Source organism: Eretmochelys imbricata, chromosome 17, assembly GCF_965152235.1.
Source record: "Eretmochelys imbricata isolate rEreImb1 chromosome 17, rEreImb1.hap1, whole genome shotgun sequence".
Taxonomy (NCBI): Eukaryota; Metazoa; Chordata; order Testudines; family Cheloniidae; genus Eretmochelys; species Eretmochelys imbricata.
The window spans coordinates 537369-559883 of NC_135588.1; the positions used below are offsets into that span (position 1 = coordinate 537369).

General features: G+C 50.5%; 1 protein-coding gene across 2 annotated transcripts; it reads right to left on the reverse strand.

The window, feature by feature from the left end:
• Window positions 1-3744: 3744 nt before the first annotated feature.
• TLCD2 (TLC domain containing 2) lies at window positions 3745-16227 on the reverse strand. Of its 2 annotated transcripts, XR_013348253.1 has the most exons (5): window positions 15933-16227; window positions 15678-15760; window positions 13065-13147; window positions 6445-9483; window positions 3745-4822 (listed from the first exon to the last, which is right to left on the reverse strand). XR_013348253.1 is itself a non-coding variant. In XM_077836592.1 (4 exons), exons 1-4 carry the CDS (start codon window positions 16112-16114, stop codon window positions 9106-9108), a joined length of 726 nt encoding a protein of 241 aa, XP_077692718.1. In that variant the 5' UTR covers window positions 16115-16227; the 3' UTR covers window positions 3745-9105. The 2 variants fall into 2 exon arrangements, 1 of the variants encoding a protein (XP_077692718.1); XM_077836592.1 differs by having other exon boundaries at window positions 3745-9483.
• Between the last annotated feature and the right edge of the window lie 6288 nt (window positions 16228-22515).

Here is a 22515-nt window from a genome sequence, read left to right on the forward strand (position 1 = left end):
AACCGGCTAGGAGGTGGGTCCAGTCACCGGAAAGGGCAGGACTAGCTGGGTCAGGCACGCGGATATTCTTCCGGTCGGAGATCTGCCCGTCACAGCTCACGTAGAGCCACGCCCCCTATAGGCCACGCCCCCTATGCGTAGCTGACCGCTCCCCCCACCTGCGGGCGTTGACTCGGGATCCTAATGATGATGCCGCAGACGGCGCCACTTGGCTGCTGCTCATCAGGGAGCGAGGTCGGGGCCTACAGCGCCAGCCCCGCCCCCACAGCCAAGCGCCTGTCACCATCCCCAGGGCTGGGACTCAGCAACCCCAGCGGGTCAGACCGCGGCCCGTCCCTCGCCCCCGGGCTGGTGCTCCATGCTTCAGGGAGAACGAGCAGAGCCAGGCGATCAGGGCGGGATCCGCTCCTTGTCCAGTCCTAGCTTCTGTCCGGCAGCAGTGTAGGGAAACCCGGAGCCTGCGGTTGGCCCATGACCCCTGTGGCTAATAGCCGTCGATGGGTCTCTTCTCCGCGAGCTTAGCGCCTCCCGTTTCGAAGCCGGGGGTCGCTTTGTCCTTCCCAACTCCTCCAGCAAAAGCGCCACAAGTTGACTGAAAGAAAAGGAGGACTTGTGGCACCTTAGAGACTAACCAATTTATCTGAGCATGAGCTTTCGTGAGCTACAGCTCACTTCATCGGATGCATACCGTGGAAACTGCAGCAGACTTTATATACACACAGAGATCATGAAACAATACCTCCTCCCACCCCACTCTCCTGCTGGTAATAGCTTATCTAAAGTGATCATCAAGTTGGGCCATTTCCAGCACAAATCCAGGTTTTCTCACCCTCCACCCCCCCACACACACAAACTCACTCTCCTGCACCACTCTCTTCACAATGTGTATGATAATCAAGGTGGGCCATTTCCTGCACAAATCCAGGTTCTCTCACCCCCCCCACCCCCCTCCAAAAAACACACACACAAACTCACTATCCTGCTGGTAATAGCTTATCCAAAGTGACCACTCTCCCTACAATGTGCATGATAATCAAGGTGGGCCATTTCCTGCACAAATCCAGGTTCTCTCACCCCCCCACCCCCCTCCAAAAAACACACACACAAACTCGCTATCCTGCTGGTAATAGCTTATCCAAAGTGACCACTCTCCCTACAATGTGCATGATAATCAAGGTGAGCCATTTCCTGCACAAATCCAGGCTTTCTCATCGCCCCCCGTTTTTTCCCAGGGACACACACAAACTCACTCTCCTGCTGGCAATAACTCATCCAAACTGACCACTCTCCAAGTTTAAATCCAAGTTTAACCAAACGTCTGTGGGGGGGGGGGGGTAGGAAAAAACAAGGGGAAATAGGCTACCTTGCATAATGACAAGTTGACTGGCATGTGTGAAGTACTTCCTTTCCTCTGTTTCAAGGAATGTATATTTTTTGAGATAGGGTGACCAGAACTGCACCCCCTATCCAAAATGTGATCATAAAATAGATTTGTACAGGGGCATTAGGATATTTTGTGTCTTATTATCTGTGCCTTTCTTAATGGTTCCCAACGTTCTGTTTGCTCTTTTGACTGCTGCTGCACCCTGAGCAGATGCGTTCCAAGAACTAGTATCTGCAACAATCTCATACAGTGACTCCATGATCTCTTCCTAGAGTGGTAACAGCTAATTTAGACCCCCTAATTTTGTAGGTAAAGGCACACAGTGCCCCTAGGAGCAGCTGCCCCCTCATCATCACTGGGTTGCACTGATACATTCATTATAGATGCAAACACCAGAGGCAAGAAACCCAGCCCTGCCGCTGAACCCCACCTCCCCACCCGTTGTGAGCTTCACCTTTGGAACAGTAAGCCAGGATGAATCAGACAGTTTCCTACTTGACTGAGTAACCCAAATAGAAGTTGGGCTTTCTGAACAGTAATGAACCCTCCGATTATTTTCACTCTACAGTCCAGCAGCTGCCTAGAGAACAAAGGAGTACTGGCCAACCCAGTAACCAGGCAAGTGGCTGCATGCTGGAGCCTTTGGGGCACTACAAGACCTTTAGAGGTAGACCTAGATGCAGCCTGTCTGTTACAATAATAAAGCCTAGAGGTAACACACAAGGTACAGCTGTGAGGGGTAGGGGTTCTCACTTTAGGAGCCTGGTTTCTTAGAAAGTTTCCTGGATGCTCCTGTGTGGTGCTGCTGTCTCTGGTGCTAGAAGCCCATAGGCCAGGGTGTAAGAAGGATGTTGCATGTGGAAACTGGAGGATGATGCTGGGGGAGGAAGATACTGCATTGTGAACAAAGCAGGAGCTGCAGGGAACCAAAACCTTTTCAGCTCAATTATTCCCCATAAACAAAAGGGGGTGGATCTGTCTCCCAGCACTCACCCCTGGGGCAGATCCCACAAGATGGATGCATACAACAGTTCCTCCCAGAAATGTCCCCTACTACAGAACACCCACGTGCAACTGTACCTACCAGAGCCAGAATCCCACAAAATATATGCAGAAAAAAAGACACGTGCCAGAACCACACCCATCCCCATAAAACTTCAATATATGTAATGACCCAGCCACTCCCAGTCTCTATTCAAACCCAGGAAAAGATTTAAGGGTGGCAATTTTGCAACAGAAAAGCTTCAAAAACAGACTCTAACAAGAAACTGCTGAGCTTGAATTAATATGCAAACTAGATACCATTAACTTGGGTTTGAATAGAGACTGGGAGTGGCTGGGTCATTACACATATTGAATCTATTTCCCTAAGTTTCAGAGTAACAGCCGTGTTAGTCTGTATTCGCAAAATGAAAAGGAGTACTTGTGGCACCTTAGAGACTAACCAATTTATTTGCTCACGAAAGCTTATGCGCAAATAAATTGGTGGCACCTTAGAGACTAACCAATTTATTTGCACATAAGCTTTCGTGAGCAAATAAATTGGTTAGTCTCTAAGGTGCCACAAGTACTCCTTTTCTTTTTCCCTAAGTTGAGTATCCTCACACCTTCTTGTCAACTGTCTAAATGGGCCATCTTGATTATCACTACAAAAGTTTTTTCCTCCTGCTGATAATAGCTCATCTTTAATTAGCAAAAAGAAAAGGAGTACTTGTGGCATCCTAGAGACTAACCAATTTATTTGAGCATGAGCTTTCGTGAGCTACAGCTCACTTTATCGGATGCATACTGTGGAAACTGCAGAAGACATTATATACACAGAGACCATGAAACAATACCTCCTCCCACCCCAGGTATTGTTTCATGGTCTCTGTGTATATAATGTCTTCTGCAGTTTCCACAGTATGCATCCGATGAAGTGAGCTGTAGCCCACGAAAGCTTATGCTCTAATACATTTGTTAGTCTCTAAGGTGCCACAAGTACTTCTGTTCTTTTTGCAAATAAGATTAATGTATTTCTTAAATCCACAAAACACTGAACCTTCTAGAGCAGGTCCTCAGCACACAAGGTGTTGAGCACATTAGGGAGGCGCTCAAGGTGTCAGGGCTTTGCCGGGCAATGCTCTGGAACTACTCCCTACGAAGCCAGTCAGGACTCTGGGGGAGCCTCCTCGCTGTGAGCAGACTGTCTCCAGGGCCAAAAGCTCACATAGCTTCCACCTTCCTGGGTCTGACCTCGGAGCATTCAGCATCCCCTTGCACACCATGAGCTTCCCACAGCGAGTTTACACATGCAGGACTCCTGGGGAAGCCAGAGGGTCCTGCCCCCCAATTCCGCAGTCAGACATGACTCTCAGCCAGCCAGTAAAACAGAAGGTTTATTAGACGACAGGAACATGGTCTAAAACAGAGTTTGTAGGTACAGAGACCAGGACCCCTCAGTCAGGTCCATCTTCGGGGAGCAGGGAGGCCAGAGGCCAATCTGGCCCTCCCTCCATTTCCCCAGTCAGCTCCAAAACTGAAACCCTCTCCAACAGTCTCCCACCAGCTCCTCTTCCAGCCTTTGTCTCTTTCCCAGGCCAGGAGGTCACCTGATCTCTTTGTTCTCCAACACCTTCAGTTGGCACCTTTGCAGAGGAGAGGGGCCCAGGCCATCAGTTGCCAGGAGATAGGGTGTCGGCCATTCTCTGTGCAGCCCCTCTACAGCTCTGCAACAATCACACGCCCTTATTCCACCACCTAGATACTTAAGAACTGCATGGGGGAAACTGAGGCACCCACACAGTATTCAGAGAAAACATTAAGAATGTTCCTGCTTCGTCATATCGGGAATTCAGGTCATTCAGCATCTCACCAGATCAGGACCTTAGTCCTTAACACAGTACAACAGAGGAACCTTGGAAGCAGGTGTGAAGTCAGTGTTTCTGAATGAATCGGAAGGTATGAGGCAGCGAAAGCAAGTTTGGCCCCTGCTCTCCCTCTAGAGCTGGCAATCGTCACAAAGATGGGTTCATGGCAGAGATCCCAGTCCTGGTTCTTACAGGTCCCAATGCACTGTTATCCTTCTCACTGGGACCAGGAGTCCCCATCCCTGTAGCTCTTCATCCCAGGACTGTCAACTTGGAGCAGGACCAAATAGCATCAGAGTCTGCTTGTAGGTAGCAACTGGCCACATACCAAACTGAAAATCCATCATATCGCCCACTCCTTAGCATTCCCATTGTAGGTGATCTGCACACACTTATTAGATGAATCTCTCAGACTATCACAGTATCTGGTTTCCCCAGTGTCCAACAGAGGGTCCCAAGCCCTCTACAGAGACTTCCTGATTTCAGTGTCCCTACATTTGAGGTACCCTAGATAAATCCTGGGTGCTCTGCCAGGGAAGATGTTGAGATCCCTTTAGTCTATACAGGGATCTAGCCAGAGCATAGAATGCTGTGAGTAAACAATGCCACATGATTAAAGGGAGGTAACAAACAAGTATCTGACTCAACAAAATTACATTCTCCAGAGATTGGGAGAATAGAAAACAAATTACTATAGAAAGACTAATAGGTAGTGATATACAGCATGGCCAGAGGGCAGCAGGAGAGTGTCAGAAAGGAGCCTTCTTCCCTGTAGAGGGAAGAAAGTTTGCTATAGATTAATTAAAGCACCTGACGCCAATTAGAGCACCTGAAGCCAGTCACCTGATAAAAAACCCCTGCTTCAATCAGACAAGGGGAGGAGTTGAAGCAGAGTGGATTGACTTTGGAACAAAGAGCAGTTTGGAGGGAAGCAGAGGAGAGTTTGGAGAAGTGCTGCGGTGCATTAAGATGACCAAGACCCTAGGTAAAGGGACACCTGGTTTGTGCAGAGAGAGGGCAGGAAGCCCATAAGCTGAAGAGCAGGAGAGGGAAGTAGCCCAGGGGAAGGAACCACTAGTTCAAGCGGTTTACTGCTATCCCTAGGGTCCCTGGGCTGGGACCTGGAGTAGAGGGCAGACCTGGGTCCCTCCCTCTCCACGAGGACAGTAGTGGGGCAGTTAATACCCCAGTTCAGGGGCAAGAAATGGTGCCCTGAATCCCGCCCCCCCCAAGAAGAGAAAGCATGAGACCCATCATAGTAGTGCTGGCAATTTGCCACAGTAGGTAGAATACATCACAGAACAGGATTGTAAGGATTGAAGGCAGGCATGTGAGATAGTATGGAAGGCAGAGTCAGGAGCAAGGGCTGAATTGGGGAAGGAAATAGTGAAACTCTTCCAAGTATCACCCACTTGGGGACCAAACTGAGATCACTCCCAGATTGCACAGACATTCAAAGTGATTATGCATGCTCTGCTGGGCTCAGTACTGCCTTACAGCTTGGTGGCTCCAGGGATTAAATACAAAAAACAAGGGGTTGCAGTCTCCTCAGCTCTAGGCACATCCCAAGCTCCCTCATATGTGAAACCAAGATAAGTTATCACTCACAGCAGATTGTACAGATCTTCACACTAGGATATTCCTCCTCCTTTCTTACATGTGCTGATCAGCAATTAAAGTTAAGTTTTGGTATTTAAATTATTGGTCAGTTTTAGAGCTAAAATAGCACTGAAAAAAGAGGGCACTTCACACTTCTCTGACATGCTGTTCCAGGCTGTCTGAAGACTTGGACATTGCTGCATTCAGTTCACATTCAAAAACAACATACCAGCTTGACGAACTGGCCCAATTCAACCCATGGTTGAGGAACAGGATGGAGAGAACGGGAGTGGTTAGGAAAGGCTTTTAGTCAAAACAGAGCATGGCGGGGGGGGGGGGGGGGAAGAGGAAGGAGAGAAGATAGGTAGGCAGGAGATGAGTTGTGATGAAGTTTGAGCTACATGTAGAAGAAAGGAAGCCGTACTGAAGGAAGATGTGCCTGGAACAGCAGGATAGTAAATGATTCTCAGTTGCCACTGCTGGCAGTCTTTGGCGTGATTACAGTTGGGAAATACAGGAAGCCAGGTTATGGGGCCAAGCAAAAACCTCTGAGCAGCTCTGCCAGAGGGGAAGGGGAGGACATGATGAAGGATCACTCAGAGGAGCACTGACCTGCAGGCACCCAAGAAGGAATGATCATGTGTGTCAGGCCACTGGCCTGAGGAGGTGTCACGAAGGACTTGGGAGAGGAGTTGCAGTGCAGTGAAGTGGGGAAGTCAGACTGGAGGAGAGAAGAGGCAGCATGCTGCCCTGAAGGGCAACAAAATACAGTTTAGAACAGAACTCAATCTAGGATGTAGGCCCATCTAAACCTCTGGCTCTGCGTCTGAGCACACGCTGGCAAACGCAAACTCAGACTTTATTGGTATTTAGATTGGAACCTTTTTGGGGCAAGCACCATCTTTTTGTTCTGTGTTTGTACAGCACCAGGCGCGGTGGGGTCTTGCTCCACAACTGGGGCTCCTAGGTCCTATGGTAATTCAAATAAATCATTCAGCAGCTAGAGCAGAGTTCATTTGCTACACAGAACTGGACACAGACAGGGCGAATCCAAGGAGAAAGGGCTGGCTGCCATCTCCGCCGTGGGTGCTGTAAGTGGGAACTAGACATAACATAGGTGGGGCACTTCATCACATCATGACTTCTGTGGGGACACCAAGAGTCACAGGCTCACATGCCCAGTGGGGTAAGATTATCTGCTGAGCAGTTTTCCTACTGGTGACAAACCAAAACCCTAAACTCGAGATTCTTGCCTGCACCTGCAGGCTTTGCTGCACTTCCCAGCCTGCAGAACAAATGGAAACCAATGCAGGTCTGGCCACACTTAGTTCCCAACTGATGGCTGCCCCCACACAGAGTTTGTTTTCTCCCCACCATGGAGGGGAACATACCTGGATTCCTCAGATTTTTCTGCCTTTTAACTTGCTGAAATTCCACACGCCTTCCTAGAAGACGGGGGTCTCAGTCTCAGCATTTCATAACCAGTTGTTTCAGACTTGTCCCCCTGCACTGTCAAAACCAAACAAGAGATTTCAAGTGAAAGGAGAATGGTTGTGAGCCCTTCAATTCAGGACTGCTGCTGGACCTAACAGATTTCTCAGAGCTGGTACACGTGAGCCTGGGCTCCCCCTTCTATACAGAGGGCTCATCTAGAGAACGGGTTTGGTCAGAAAACTACACTGAGATCAAAAACCACTGCCACACATGGGACCCAGGGGGAGTGGAGTTCTGCCCCAGGGGACATCTAGCCCTGTAAAGATTTTACCAGGATCTGGGAGGCTGACCAGAGGGCTGCTGTGTCACCTGAGAGTCTGATGAACAAGGATGGATGTAAAAAGGGTTTAAAAACTTAAACAGGAAAAACTTTAAAGTCCTGCCAGACTCCACCTCCCTCCCCTCCCCCACAACTCAAAGTCACTCAAAGAAAGGGTGGCAGGAGCACATGAGGTAGGATGCTAGGGCTGGGAGGAGTCCATGACAACTTCATACCACCACCACCACCCCCACCCACACACCAACTTTTCTCTGAAGTTCAAGAAGTCCAAGTCACTTCTTTTGCCCACTTTCCTCCTGTTTGTCCTCATGGCAAAGGCTGCTCCAAGACAGGAGCACAGAATGGCACAGAAGTCTGTCCACAGATTGTTAATTGGGTTCACAACCTCCAGAGCCTGCTGGACTCTTTACTCCTTTTAGATGCCCAAGAGCCACATCTGCAAGACCTCCACTTCCTCTCTGCAGCTGGTCAGAAGATTCCACACCATCCTCTTAGACACAGACACAGACCCCCGTCTTCTAGATTCAAGACTTAATTACTGCAACTTATTACATCTAGGAATGAAACTGAAAATTCTGATAGAGCTCCCTCAACCTCACCCCTTTGCTCTGCACTAGCTCTCTTCCAAAAAGCATCCAATTAAAGCCTTCTGTCCTGATATTCAACACCCCCCCATGGATTGACTGAACCTACCCAAGAGTTCATCTCACTCCATTACCATGACCTCCCATCACAGCTATGTTCCTCTGGGACAATTAACGTATCAGCCCCTAAGAGGCTCATAAGTGCAGAAGAGAACTATCACAAGGGCAGGAATTGGAAGGTGCCCCTCAGGCCTGCAAGAGATGAGACCACAGGCCTCACAGGTTAAGAGCCAAATGCAAACTGTAGCCGTTCAGCTTAGCCCTCCCTCTAGATTTCACAAACAGTGTGGGGCTTGGGAGAAATTGTTCTGATACTTTTAACTCTTATGAATTATGGTGACATAGACCATGCAGGTACCTAGAGAGCCCATAGGATTTCCAACCCAGTGCGCAGAGACAAGGAGCTAGAAAATCCTCATAGCTTTTTGAAAGTTCACACATCACTACTATAGGAAGGACAACCCCCTCCTCTCTCTTCTCATCTAGGCCACTGCCCCATGCTGCTGCAGGATCCTCTTCAGAGCTCCCTCAAGCAGCCACCTGTCAACCAATCATCCCATCAGAGGGTGCAGGGGGAAAACAAAGCCCTGAATTCTGGCCTGGAAAGGCCTTCCTTCCCTGCAGTGTCCACTCGGTCTCCCCACAACTGTCAGGTGGTGTTCTAAAGTAACTGCGACCCCAGGAAAGCCCAAGAATCTCATCTAGAAAGGACTGTAATTGTCCTCCATTCCTTCAAACAAGATAGTGACACGCTCCTGTCCGCATCAGTGCTTACTCTCCGTTGGCTGCAGTCCCTCCTCTCTGTCCCCTGGGCTGCTGATTTCCTGGACAGCCTGCTGGGGGTTGGGGACAGGACTATTTCTCCTTCTCCCGCCATGCCTCCCGGCTGGACTTAAGGAAGTCACTGCGCAATAAGCGGTAGAAGAGAATGATGTTCATGGGTGTCATGATGGCCATGCCCACTGTGCCCACAGTATATGTTGCCAGTGGTATGTTTTCACGGTTTAGGACCAGCCAGCGTGTCATCCAGGCCAGCGTGGTGATGCGAAACACTACGTAGGTGCCCAGATTTATGATACTGTTGAGGCGGTAACAGGTGGTGTGCAGCAGGTTGGCCATTAGAAGGATCTGTCGCAGATGCAGGAAGATGGAGTTAATCTCTACAAGCAAAGCCACAAGAGCGAATCCAATATACTGATGAACCACCACTGCCACGCTAAAGCAGATAATCACCTGAATATGAGAGAGAAGAAGGGGTTAGCCAACCGTCTGATCACCTGCCCCAGGGCAGGGAAACGGTGAAGTTACCTGTCAGAAACTAGTTCTCGTCCACCACACTCAACAAAGAGGCACTGATGCAGACGAAAGAGGCAGTGGCTGCCATGCAGGACTACACCCCCCAAAGTCTTTCGTGCCTGCTGGCAGGCCCGGTGCTTCCGGGGGCAAAGGGGTCATTTGCCTTTCCCAACTGTCTTCCAGGGGCCCCAAATCATTGTCAGATAGGCCAAAACATGTACAAAGTTACCCACTGCTAAACAGTGGAACAGCAGCAGTTTGGTGAGTCCTCATCCTTTGTATAAATCAGTGCAAAAGACTGAAACAGCAGCAAAATTTTATTTTTGTAAACTCTTAAAATCTAAGATTTGTCAAGGGTCTAACTAGCCCCTGGACTCCTGGAAAGTTTCTTGTTTTTAAAATAGAGACATCCAGGGACCCAAAATACCAACTGCCCCTGAATAAGGGACCCTATGACAGCCCTCCCTGCAGGGCTTAGAAGCTCTGTTCTCGTGCTGTAAACCCTGCAGGACCCTGATCCCCATTACTTTTCCATCAAGTCAATAGCCTGCTGGTATCATCCCATCCCTTTGTACAGCGCCAGACAACCTCTTCTGATGTAAGCTGAACAAATGAATGAGGAAGGGCAAACTGAGGTGCTAGGTCCTCAATACGTAAGATGAGAAAGGAACACCAGGAGCAGCTATTGCAGCCAGAGACCTAGCCCTGCATTTGTGGCCCGCGGAATGTCATTTGGGCCCCAAGTAGGGAAAGTTAGCCCCACTCCAACAGGAATTTCCTAGCACTCAGCAAACAGGAAAAACAGCTGAGCAGCAAGATGAGAAGGGAAAACTCATAGCCTAGGGTAACAGTTAGTGATCAAACTAAACAGCACACAGAGGAGCTCAGGGAGTTCCCCCCAACGACCGACTCACTCTCTCAAGGGATTAAGGAACTTTTGTGCACTCCGGAGGCAGCCCCCTCACTGAAAAGTTACAGCCACTCAAGGAAGGAAATGCCAGGCACAAGTCACACAGTGAGAGATGCCCAATAGAAAGGGCAAGACTGAGCACTGCACTCTTCCCCAGGGGACTGGGATGAGAAGCTGCAAGGGTGGAGAAGTAGGAAGGGTTTCATGCTCCCTGCTCCCTCCAGAGGTCATGGGGAAGAGAGCTCTGTGTGCCTGAGAGAAAGAGTTAGAACCCCTACCTATCATTTATTCCATCAATGCTGCCCTCTGCACGGGCTCTTTAATGAGATTGTTTGCTCCCTACTGGTTAAGCTCCCTGGCTTGGCCTGAATTAGATGTATTATTGCAATGACCTTTTGACCCATCCAGCAGCAAGCCCAGATAACACAGCAGTCAGGGCCCATGCTGGAGCCTGAGAGAGGAGTAGGTCTAACCACTGCACCAAATCACCCTCACCCTCTGGAGCGCCCCCAAGCTCCTCCCATAGATTCCAGCACAGGACCTTTCTCACATCTGCCTGCCACACCTTGCCCCCTACCAGATACTCCTGCTTCTACCCTGCACCCATAGAGGGAAATGAAAAATGTTCATGAGCTATTATTCAGTCCATTCCTCAGCACCCTCCCACTACAGTCAACAGGGACTGAGGCCCCAAACAGCCAGGCAGGCACCATGGTACAGTTACTGCCCAGGCTCTGGTTCACCCTCACTGGAGCTCCCCACTGCCCTCTGCATTTACCTCTGTTTTCTCTCCCCTACTGCTGGGTAAGAAGTGCAGACAGGGCTTAAATTCTCAGAGTATTTCCCAGAGTCCACCATGCCCCCGCTCCCCCCATTCTCCACAGGGGGCACCATGGGGCTAAGGGGTTCAGCTCCTCAGGGGGTGCCCCGAAGCCCCACAACCCCCCTGAAACTGACTTGTGCCCCCCCAAAGGGCCACAGACCCCCCAGTTGAGAACCACAACAGCATCAAGCTGGAGTCACGGTTTGAAAATATTTACCAGAGCTCCACTCTGGACAGCTCCAGCTGAATTTAAGCCCCAAGTGCAGGTTTTATTGGCTCCTGTGTGTTCTGGGCACAGCCTGAGCCCATAGCCAGTGTAGGAAGGGACTGGTAGGGGTGAGATATTGGGGAACAGCTGATGAGGAGCAAGCAAGTTGTTTGGATTTTGTTTTGCAGTTCACATCCTGGAGTCTGTCAGCTCACAGAGACCCCAAGCCCCTTTACTAAGTCACCCGTGACCAGGGAGATCAGTGCACTGAATGGAAAGAGCAGAGTCCCCCACACTGGGAACCTGAACTCACTCAGAGGTAAAGAAGTGAGATTCCAGGAAAGGTATGTGGAGGGAACTGGTGCAATGACCTCTCTTGGCAGAAATTCAAGTTGTGTGAAGCAGATATGAGATGGGATGGGCTGCCTCCCATCCTAGCAGAAAGCTCGGGTCACTGTTTGCGTAACACTGGATTTATTAGTTATGAAACAGCCTCAGCCTAGGAGTCTGCAATGAGAACAGGCTTCCAGCCTTCTACTTTCTCCACCCCATGGCATCACCCTTGGCTCCTTCTGTGAGCAGAAGGGGCTGCTCCCCTGGCACTAGAGCACCGCCAGTTTTACCAGAGAGAGTGGGACTTGGGTGAGAGTGATGCAGAATGCGCACAGATGACACAGGCTCATGCGCACATCAAAATTAGCATCATCAGCTTTAGTACCAGGAGGGACTCATGGTAAGAAAAAATTACTGTCAATTGTCTCCCTCACTTTTGTTCTTCCTTCTCTTGCCTTCCCCCTTCCCTCCACTCCTCTCTGCCCCTTCTCCTCTCTTTCAAGGGAACACTTCATACTGGCAGTTGACTTTTGCTGTCCCCTTTTCCCTTGGACATTCTCCTCTCTGCTGATTAAGGACCTGAGGAGCACATTCTCCACCCCGCTTATTGGCTCTTTGATAGTTAATAGCTGGAAGATTGAGACTGGCACATCCCTTTTTCTCCTCACTTCATCTCACTATTTCCTCTGTCTCGCTACTGTCTCTCTCTCTCAGCCCTCTCAAGTTTATATGCCCCCCTTCTACCCTGCCCAACTCAGCAGAATGTGTGAGCGGGCACTGCATATTCTCTCACTTCCCCCCATTCAGAGGTGGAGAGGGAATTCAGGGGTACATATTTTAGAAACTAATGGGGGCACCCCTCCTCCCCCATCCTGTTCCTCATGGCTGCCATTAGCTGTTAACTCAGAGTGAGGAGAAGCCCTAGCCCAGGAGACAGCAATTGTAATTACCCTGATCATCTCCAGCCACAAGGATCCAGGAGCGTCATGCCTAGTTTCAGGAGTAGTGAAACCAAATGCAGACATTTTGCACCAGATAGAACTAAACTAAAGTATTCCAGCAGAAGCTGAACACAGCTCCCTCCAGGCCTCGAGGACTGTTCACAAGAGGCCAGTGGTGATCAGGCTCTGCCTCAGTGAACTGGTCAGATGTCCAGTCCCTGCCAGCCAACTGACTGACTTGTCTTCAGAATAGTAAGGCCTTGCATCCTGAACTCCTTCCCATAGTGACAAGTGGAGACTCACCACCGAGTGATGGAAAAGCAGCTCCCAGGACTGGTGAAGCTTCTGATTACACAACATATCCACAAAATCTTGGAGAAAATATCCTGCGAAAGAAGAGAGTTCCCATCAGCAGGAATCGCCACAGCAACTCAGTGCCACTTACCACTCCAGAGGAGAGAACTGGGTGTGAGCTCAGCGTAGGAGTCCTAGAAGGCCTAAGTGCTGAGATATCATGGTGATGAGCATGGTATAAAAACCCACACTAGAGCCAAAAAGCTCTGCACTTGAGGAGCTCTGGGGCCCTGCGTGAGCTCTGTGCTACTTTCAGGAGTGCTGGGACCACAGACCCCAGGATAATGAAAAACTTATTTTGCATTTCAGGTACCTCCCATGATTCAAAGATGTTGGAAAGGAAGAGACCTACTTGATCATCCCGTTCATCTCCCTAGAAATGCATGATCGCTCCCTAACACACCTCTGCTAGTTTCTTAAAACTGGACTAGATGTGTTCACGTACGTTTAATGGCTTTCCTAGCCTTAGTCTGCACTCTGCCAGGATTGTTCCTGGGAAAACCATTGGCCTCACCCTCCTCCCCACACAAATCCCAGACCCAGCAGCTGCACCTAGCATCCTTCTCTATTTCCTGGGCCATAGCTTCCATTGCCTGGCTGTCACAGTCCCTCCCTATCCTCAAGCGTTTATGAACAAACAGAAGTATATGACACACACTCTTGAAGGAGTATGGTCAGTTTCAGTAGTACCTCCTGGAAGGGCTGGGGGAGGAGACCCCAGGGTCCCATCCCAGCCTGGGTGTTTTTGGGGAGGAGTGTCCCAATGAATAACTTTTCATACAAGTAATTCTGCCCATCTGGAATGGCCAACCTTTGGGAGTAGGCAGAGGAGAACTAGACACCCTAATACACAATCCCTCCCCACCCAGCAAAAGAGTTTGTTACTACAAAATGCGGGGTTAACGTAGCAGGAGAAGACGGGGGACCCGTAAGCCACTTGAAAGTCTGCTGGGTCCGTGTTCGACTTTAAGGACCACCTCCCATTAGAAAGTGTGAGTGGAATCTGAGTGTAGAGCCCCAACACACTAAGACCCTGCAGGCCTTGCCACCAAGCTTGCAGCCCAGGAACCTCAGCCTGGAAGTCAAGGGCACTTTGACACTTCACCCACTCCGAAAACATCAGACACAGAAATACTGAGCAAGCTGCAACCTCAATTTTCTCCACCCTCACACAAGGTCTGTGTTAGCTTCCTTTGTGGAAGGAGAAACGACCGAGAGGCGAAGTGACTCCAAGGTGAAGTGACTCTAAGGCCAAAGAGAGAGTCCAAAAGTCCAGGATCAGAAACAAGTTCTGTGCTCAGTGCCCCTTTCGCCATACACACACAGAGCATGCAACATCAGTTCAAAACTGCCCCAGCCCCCCACAGTCTGAAAACACAGACAGCAACAGCCCTGGTGTGACCTTACAACCTAGGAGGGCATTAAAGCCGCCCCCCCACTCTCTCCCCACATTTACTACAGGCACCCCTTTCCTCAATGAAAGCCCACAGCTGATGGAACTGCTGAACTCCTCCCCACACCTGGCCACTACCCTCATATAAAGAGGGGCAGCAATCAGGATTGAGGCTTCTTGCCTAGGGTCTCTACCCCGTCTGGAATCAGTAACTTTCGTCTCTAGTTCTTTAAGGTGCAATGCTTTGGTAGTAGCTATTCAGACAAATGTTCTGGGTCTTGCAGTTAGCATCCGTTCCACAGGCAAAGCACGGAATAGGGAGCAGTGCTGCCGCTCCCTAACCACATGGGGGAGGGAACAACAGGGATGGATCAGCAGAAGGAACACACTGTCCCCGCTGAGAATGGGGCAATTGTTGGCTTAGGACGATCATATGCCTAGAGCAAGAAAGAGACATCACCAGACCAGGGTGGCCCAGTACAAGGCAAGTCCGCGTTTACTTTTTTGTTCTCAGAGATTCAGGGGTTGTTGGGATCTCACCAGTGAAAAGAAAACCAGATCAGTTACAAGTCAGAAAACACTGGACCTGAGGACAAAGGAGGAACTTTCAGGCCAAACAATCACAACTTCTTACAGTGGAAAACAAAGGACTGTAAAGAGACATGCTCTGTTCGCAGCTCCTGCCTGCACACCCCAGCAAGAATTGCTTTGGGCCAGTCCAAGGGATTTTGCCCTCCAAGGAACAAAGGTCTATCCAGACAATTAAAGCCTGTACACAAACTTGCAGCCAGGGCTGGCCTTCCCCAAGACTCCCAGTTCCTGCAGCAGCCTGGACACAACTGGCTCTGGGGCCATGTTCCAGCGCAGGGTGGGGACTCGCTTGGAATCAGCTTTCAGGTTGGTACCCAGGACCCCTGAAACGGTCTTCAGATTCCCCTCCAGCCGGCGAGACTTGCCTTGCTCCAGCCCAGGCGCCCTCCACAGTGGTCCCAGCACTCCCCACGCTGCACCAGGAAGCCCGGAAAGTCTCCCTGGGCCAGAGCATTGCCCCAGGCGGTAGAAAGGAGAGCCCCCAAAACCCACCGCAGAGGGGGAGTGGGGCTGCCACACGCTGCCCTAGCCCAGCCCAGAGCCAGGCCAGGTGCGGGATGCTGCGGGGACTCGCTCACCTATGGACACCGAGACCACGCAGTGCGCGGCCGGGGAGTGAGTTCCGATCAGGTCCTCCGCCATCTGCGGGTGGAGATAGAACCTGCCGGGGAAGAGAGCGCAGGGTAAGAGCCGAGTCCAGCCGAGCCCCGCTCTAGCGCCCCGGCCCCCTCAGCGGCGCCCCGGCCCCCGCGGGCCCGCCCCCCCTCAGCGGCGCCCCGGCCCCCGCGGGCCCGCCCCCGCTCAGCGGCGCCCCGGCCCCCGCGGGCCCTCACCCCAGCAGCGCCCCGGCGCCGCTCAGCAAGCTGTGCGCGAACGAAGTCCAGATGTTTCGCCACTTCCAGCGGTTGCGGAGCGCGGGGCGGGGCGGGGGCACCAGCCGCTCCAGCCCGCGGTTCAGCAGCCGGAACGCCGCGAAGGAGCCGCCGATGAGCAGGAGCCCCGGGCTCGGCCCCATGGGGGCAGCAGCCGGGCTCGCCCGAGCCGGCGAGGCTAGTGCGGGCCCGGGCTCGGGATCCCCGCCGCGGCTACGTCTCCTTCCCCGCGCTGGGACGCGCCCGGCCGCGGGCAGCGGCGGCTTCGAGCCTTGTGTAACTTTCTTGTAACCACCCCACAAACTCCCGGCCCCGCGGCCTCCCATTGGCCCGGAGCGGCCCCGCCCCTCCACGCGCCACGCAGGCCCCGCCCCAGGGCGTGCCCGGGCCGCGCCCGCGGGGCGGGGCAGAGCTGGGCAGCGCGGGGCCGCGCGAGCCGGTGTGGGGTCCGGGGTCCGGGGTCCGGCTTCGGAGCGGGTCCGGGCGCTGGGGCGGTTGCGGTGCAGGCGGCACCGCGGGAAGGGAAGCGCGTGGCCTCTCCGCCGTCCCCCGGGCCGCCAGCCCCGGGGCAATGCTGACATTCTTACTGGCTGTGGCGCAGCAGGGAGGGGGGAACGTGCCCTGGGGAGGGGAGACGCGAGAGTCTGGCCCCTGAGCCGGGAGGGGGAGGTAACACCTCTGCCCCGGAATGTGGACAGAGGCTGCAGGAGGGGTCTGCTGGGGGGGGGTTAGTTTCAGTTTGGGGCTGGGTGGAGGAACACAGGGAAACCCAGGGCTGGGGTCTAAGCTCCCTGCTCCCCCAGAAGGACTTGACTGAGGGGTCCTGGGTGCACCCACACGCTCTGTTTTGGACGGTGTTCCTGTTGTCCAATAACCCTTCTGTTTTACTGGTTGGCTGAGAGTCTCAGTGAATCCCAGGAAGAGGGGTGCAGGCCCCGGACTCCCCCACGCTCCGAGACACTGGTGTGTCTGCTAGCTGTGCCCAGGGACCGGCCAGAAGCGGGGCCTGTGGTGCAAGGCGCCTGGCCCAGGGGGATTGCTTAGGGAGTCTCCCATCCTTGACACAGGGAGCGCAGAAGGGCTCTAACAGACACACGCACATTTTATTGACATTTGCAGTGTTGCCAACTCAGCACTTTCTTATGATCCTCCTACTCCCTAGTATTTTTCTTATAGCTCCAGTGCCTGCAGCCAAATGAGTCAATGAGAACTTAAACTTTCCCATACAGACACTGTGGTTCTAGCCCTCATAGGCATGGGGAAATAAATTGAAAACATGACTTACAAAACCAACATTTTTATTTTAGAAAACCTCACAAGTTTTAAGATAAGCTTATGATGTTTGGGGGCGTGGCTTATTTTTTTTCACACTTAGGATTGGCAATACCGTAGGGATTGGGAGGACCAGCCAGGGGCACAGTCAGAGTCAGGATTCCATTGTAGCAGGTGGTCTACAAACACCTAGACACAATTCCCAAAGAGCTTTATGAGCTAGGAAGAAAGAGAAACTAGCAAGAGTATCTGATGTTGAAGGGCTCTTTAGCTATGTACAGTTACAATGAAGTACTTTCATTTAATCTGTCAGCCTGCTCCATTGGCCTTTACGACAGCTCTAACACCCACACCAACGTATAGAAGTAGATTAGAAGAGAGGCCTTGGGGTAGCAGCCTAGTATATTCTGAGTCACATCTCCGTACTCGTGCTTGTGGAAAGGGGAAACATTCCATGGCTAGCAGCTTCCTCCATATATTACTGCCTTCTTTTAGTATATTAATAGAAATACGAGGCACTGGAAGCATTCGTCCAGGTTTGGCTAAACTCTGTTACATGTTGAAGTGAGACTTGGGGGTAAGTCACCTTTTCTGGAAAGAGACGTGGGAAGATGTGATTAGATAGGGAAACTTTGTGCTGTTCCAGGTATGGACTGAAGACCCTGGCACATATCTGCCTGGAGTGCACCAGGTTGCAGCCCCTTTTCCGTCTCCTCAAGAAAACTTCTCCTCAGGTTCTGGCTGCACTTTTCCCTGCATCTCCTGATTTGTGCACTCCCTGTCCATGTGCTTGGAGTTGGAATAATAGTAAGTTGCTTCCATATGGAGAATTCCCATCCTTCCTTGACCTAGTTAAGGACGCTTTTTCTTTCCTTACCATAACCAGTACTCCTCTTCCATCTTCCCCAGTATCCAAGAGAGGTAGCAAGCAGATCTGACGTCTTCCTCACTGGAATGCCACATTGTCTATCTACACTCAAACTGTATCGAATGACTAATTCTACTGAGGTTGATAATAGCTTTGGGTCTGGAAGGCCCATGCCTTTTTCCTTGTGGGAAGTCACTGCTGCAGAATAATCATTGATACTTAAATGGACACATCCTGCAGTAAAATTGCTTCACACCTGGGATCATAGCCAAAGGGAAGAGCCCCAAAGCTGTTTTTGTTGGCACTGTGAGAAATAACCTCACACCTATATCCATCTCCTGGGCTTATATAGTCTGTGGACCAGGATCATTAGTCAGAGCAGATGTGGAATTTGTCTTGGAACTCTTGAGACCAAACGAAATTTGTACTTAAAGCTTTGCACATGACTGTGCACTTGCTCTCTCCATGGTAAAATTAGTGATTGTTCACAAATGGAAAATATGGGGCCAGATCCTCTGGTCCAGCCAAGCTGAGCTCAGTTTAGGATAGAAGTAGGGAAGGCCCAAAAATGACTTTAAAGTGGGTGCTAGTTTGGTCCCTGGTGTAAAGTAGAGCAGAGTGAAGGTATGCTGGAAGGGCATAATGAGTGGGGTCCCACAGGGATCAGTTCTGGGTCCGGTTGTGTTCAATATCCTCATCAATGATTTAGAGAATGACATAGAGAGTACACTTATAAAGTTTGTGGACAAAGCCAAACTGGGAGGGGTTGCAAGTGCTTTGGAGGATAGGATTAAAATTCAAAATGATCTGGACAAACTAGAGAAATGGTGTGAAGTAAATAGGATGAATGCAAAGTACTTCACTTAGGAAGGAACAATCAGTTGCATCCATACAAAATGGGAAATGACTGCCTAGGAAGGAGTACTGCAGAAACGAAGCTGGGGGTCATAGTGGATCACAAGCTAAATATGAGTCAACAGTGTAATGCTGTTGCAAAAAAACAAACATCATTCTGGGATGTATTAGCAGGAGTGTTGTAAGCAAGACACGAGAAGCAATTCTTCTGCTCTGATTAGGCCTCAACTGGAGTATTGTGTCCAGTTCTGGGCACCACATTTCAGGAAAGATGTGGACAAATTGGAGAAAGTCCAGGGAAGAGCAACAAAAATGATTAAAGGTCTAGAAAACATGAGCTATGAGGGAAGATTGAAAAAATTGGGTTTGTTCAGTCTGGAAAAGAGAAGACTGAGGGGGACATGATAACAGTTTTAAAGTACATAAAAGGTTGTTACAAGGAGGAGGGAGAAAAATTGTTCCCGTTAACCTCTGAGGACAGGACAAGAAGAAACAGGCTTAAATTGCAGCAAGGGCGGTTTAGGTTGGACATTTGGAAAACCTTCCTGTCAGGGTGGTTAAGCACTGGAATAAATTGCCTAGGGAGGTTGTGGAATCTCCATCATTGGGAATTTTTAAGAGCAGGCTGGACAAAGACCTGTCAGGGATGGTCTAAATAATACTTAGTCCTGCCATGAGTGCAGGGGACTACACTAGACAACCTCTCAAGGTCCTTTCCAGACCTGTGACTCTATGCTCAGCTGCCCAGAGCCTCCAGATGCCAACAGAGGATCAGATGGAGGCCACAGTGTAGCAGACATTCTTCCCTTTTTCCTGCTAATGCCCCTACACTGGTGGGCGAGGGATGTGATTGGGCGTAGGTGAAAGTGGGCCCTGTAGGGCCTAGTATCTGGGTAGTGGTTATCGGAAACATTCCACTGGAAACTTTGGGTTTTGAAAGTTAAAGGCTTGGGGACACATTGCCTCTCTTTCTGAGCCAAATAGTTTTCTACTCCCCCTCCACACAGGCTAACTGCTACACCAATGTGAAAGGAGAACACAGCCTGGCCTGCAGCTGGCATGGTGGGGTCTGTGGTATGTTGGTGCCCAAACTCTCCCTCAGCTCTTCATTGAACACCAGTCACCTGGAGCCAGGGGTCTCATCCAGTCAGAGGCAGCATTTGGTACCTAGTGCTTGCTGGTCAGAGGTGCTGAACACCTGAGACTCTCACTGCATTCAAGGGGAGCTTGCAGAGGCTCAGCACTTCTGGAAAATCGGACTGCACGGTTATAGGTGCCATACAAATACCAACAGCTTGTCAAGCAAAGTCCTAGGTAATACAGTATACCGTGCTAGGTCTTTGCAAAGGCTCAGAAAGAGGCTAATGTGACCCTAAGAGATGGAGAGAAATTGCATTTACACAGTCTTGTTTTCTGAACTATTTTGCATATGATGAAATATCAAGATTTTATACCACACCCAGGCACAGCTAGCCGATAAGCCTTTGTACTTCAGTCAGCCCTTTTCATCTTCAAGTAAATGAATTTAATTAGCAACAGAAGCAGAATAATTATAGAAATTGCACTTGAACTCTTGCTCAGTCATTCCCCCTCATTATCCATTAAACCAATGACACACTCCCCTTCCCAAAGGGGGAGGAGCATAACTCCTCGTTGCCAGGATACAGACCTCTTGTGACTGACAGGGATATTGTGTAACTTGTTGAGGGCAGCAATCCAGATGTGCATTCGCTGCAGGAGACAGGGACAGACTTGTCTCTCTTGACACACACCAGGTGCAATACAGGAGGTTTCAATTTCTTAATTCTGGTGAGGAAAAACACTTCGGAGCTCATGTGAGTATTTATGATGCCTTTCTGCAGGGTAAATGGAAATGATAATGACATCCGTGTGGGGTGGGTGCTCCATGGCCTGGCTTTTGAGTTAGAAGTCTCAGGAGTTAAATTGTTGTTCCTGTAAGAGCTAGTTGCACCTTTTTGTGGTGAATCAATCTGCTTCTGTTTATGTTTCATCTCCCTTGATGCACCAACCACAGACCTCACTCTGAAGCAGCTTCACTGCCTGCTCCAGGGACTACTCACCAGAGGAAAAAAACTGATTTAATTCCACAGGTCTCTGCTATGTGCTCTCTGTCTCTAGTTTACGGGTTACCAAGACAGCATCAAAACTAAACAGGCAAGGCTCCTAAGTACTGCTGGGCAAAAAATTCTGACCAAAACTTTTTTTTAACTGAAAAATGCATATTTGGGTTGACCGAAACATTTTACAAATTTCTGCAAGTTGTGCCAAATTGTTTTGGCCCCCCAAAAGTCCAAACGTCTCGATTCTACATTTTCAAAATGAAACTTTTTTTTCCCCCTATTCAAAATGACTTTTTGTTTTGAATTTTGCTTCAATTGTATCCTAAAAAGTAAAAAAAAAAAACCATGAAACTAAACAAAATGAGTCATTGAACCAGAATTAAATGTTCAACTTTTTTTGTTTCAATGAAAAATGCTTGTTTTGGACCAACCCAAATGACATTTCATATCAATGTTTCAGGTCAGCTACAACTGAAAAATCAGTTATTCTCCCAACGCTACTCCTAGATTCCTTTCAGGCTATAAGCCCTGTTTGGTTATATTGTTCCCAGGCAAGGTCACGGTTAGCACTAAACAACTAATACATGTCACAGGTGCAACACTTCCATTTAGACCAACTACTGCAGAAATCTTGGTTTCGTGGTGATTGTGGTGTAATCACCTGCCCTTTTGTGGGCTAGGGGAGGGGGTGAGTCCCCCTGCCCTGTTGCTCCTAGGCCCTCATTCCCATCACCCAGCGGCAGGGCCCCACCCTGCCCTGCCCACAGAGGCCTGGCTTTCCCCCAGTTCCCAGGTACCCTCACCTCTATCTGTACCATTACCTCAGGCTGTGAGCGAGGCCCCAGCCCCGCCCCGCCCACCAGGGCTGAGGCACTGGCCTTTCTCACCCACGCTCTCATCCCAACTGCCTCTGCCATGAAGCTTTCTGGGCTCCAGACTTGGGGGCCTGCCTGCTCTGGGCCCAGAGCTGGGGGAGCCTGCCTGCTCCGGGCTGTCGAGCCAAGTCACTCCTGCACAGAATGGCTATGCCTGCAGTTCTGGCCCCTTTGTTTCCAGAGGAGGCCATGCCTTGGGGCAGGGCCAGTGAGCAGGGTGATTTGCTGAGCACTGGCTTTAGGAGCCCCTCTGTGGGGTTCTGGTGCATTTTTTGGGGGGGAAAGTGTAACAGAGGGTGGAAGGGGAACAGGGCCTGGCTGCCAGCCCAAAGGGCCTGGGGCCGCAGTTGTGGTGTCACACTCCCACGGTGCACCATCAGGCTGAGACAGGTCTGCAATCTGCCCGGCAGCCTAGGTCACTCTGGGGCCTGTGTCCTCATGCTGAGGTGCATTGTCACATGGTGATGAGATCATAACACAGATGTCCCGTCAGCAACTCTGAGAGCAAAACAACCGAGCAGCAGCCTTCCCAGAATGCTCTGCTGCAGCACCCCATTCCCCATCCCTAACTCCTCTATGCTCTGTCTTCAGCC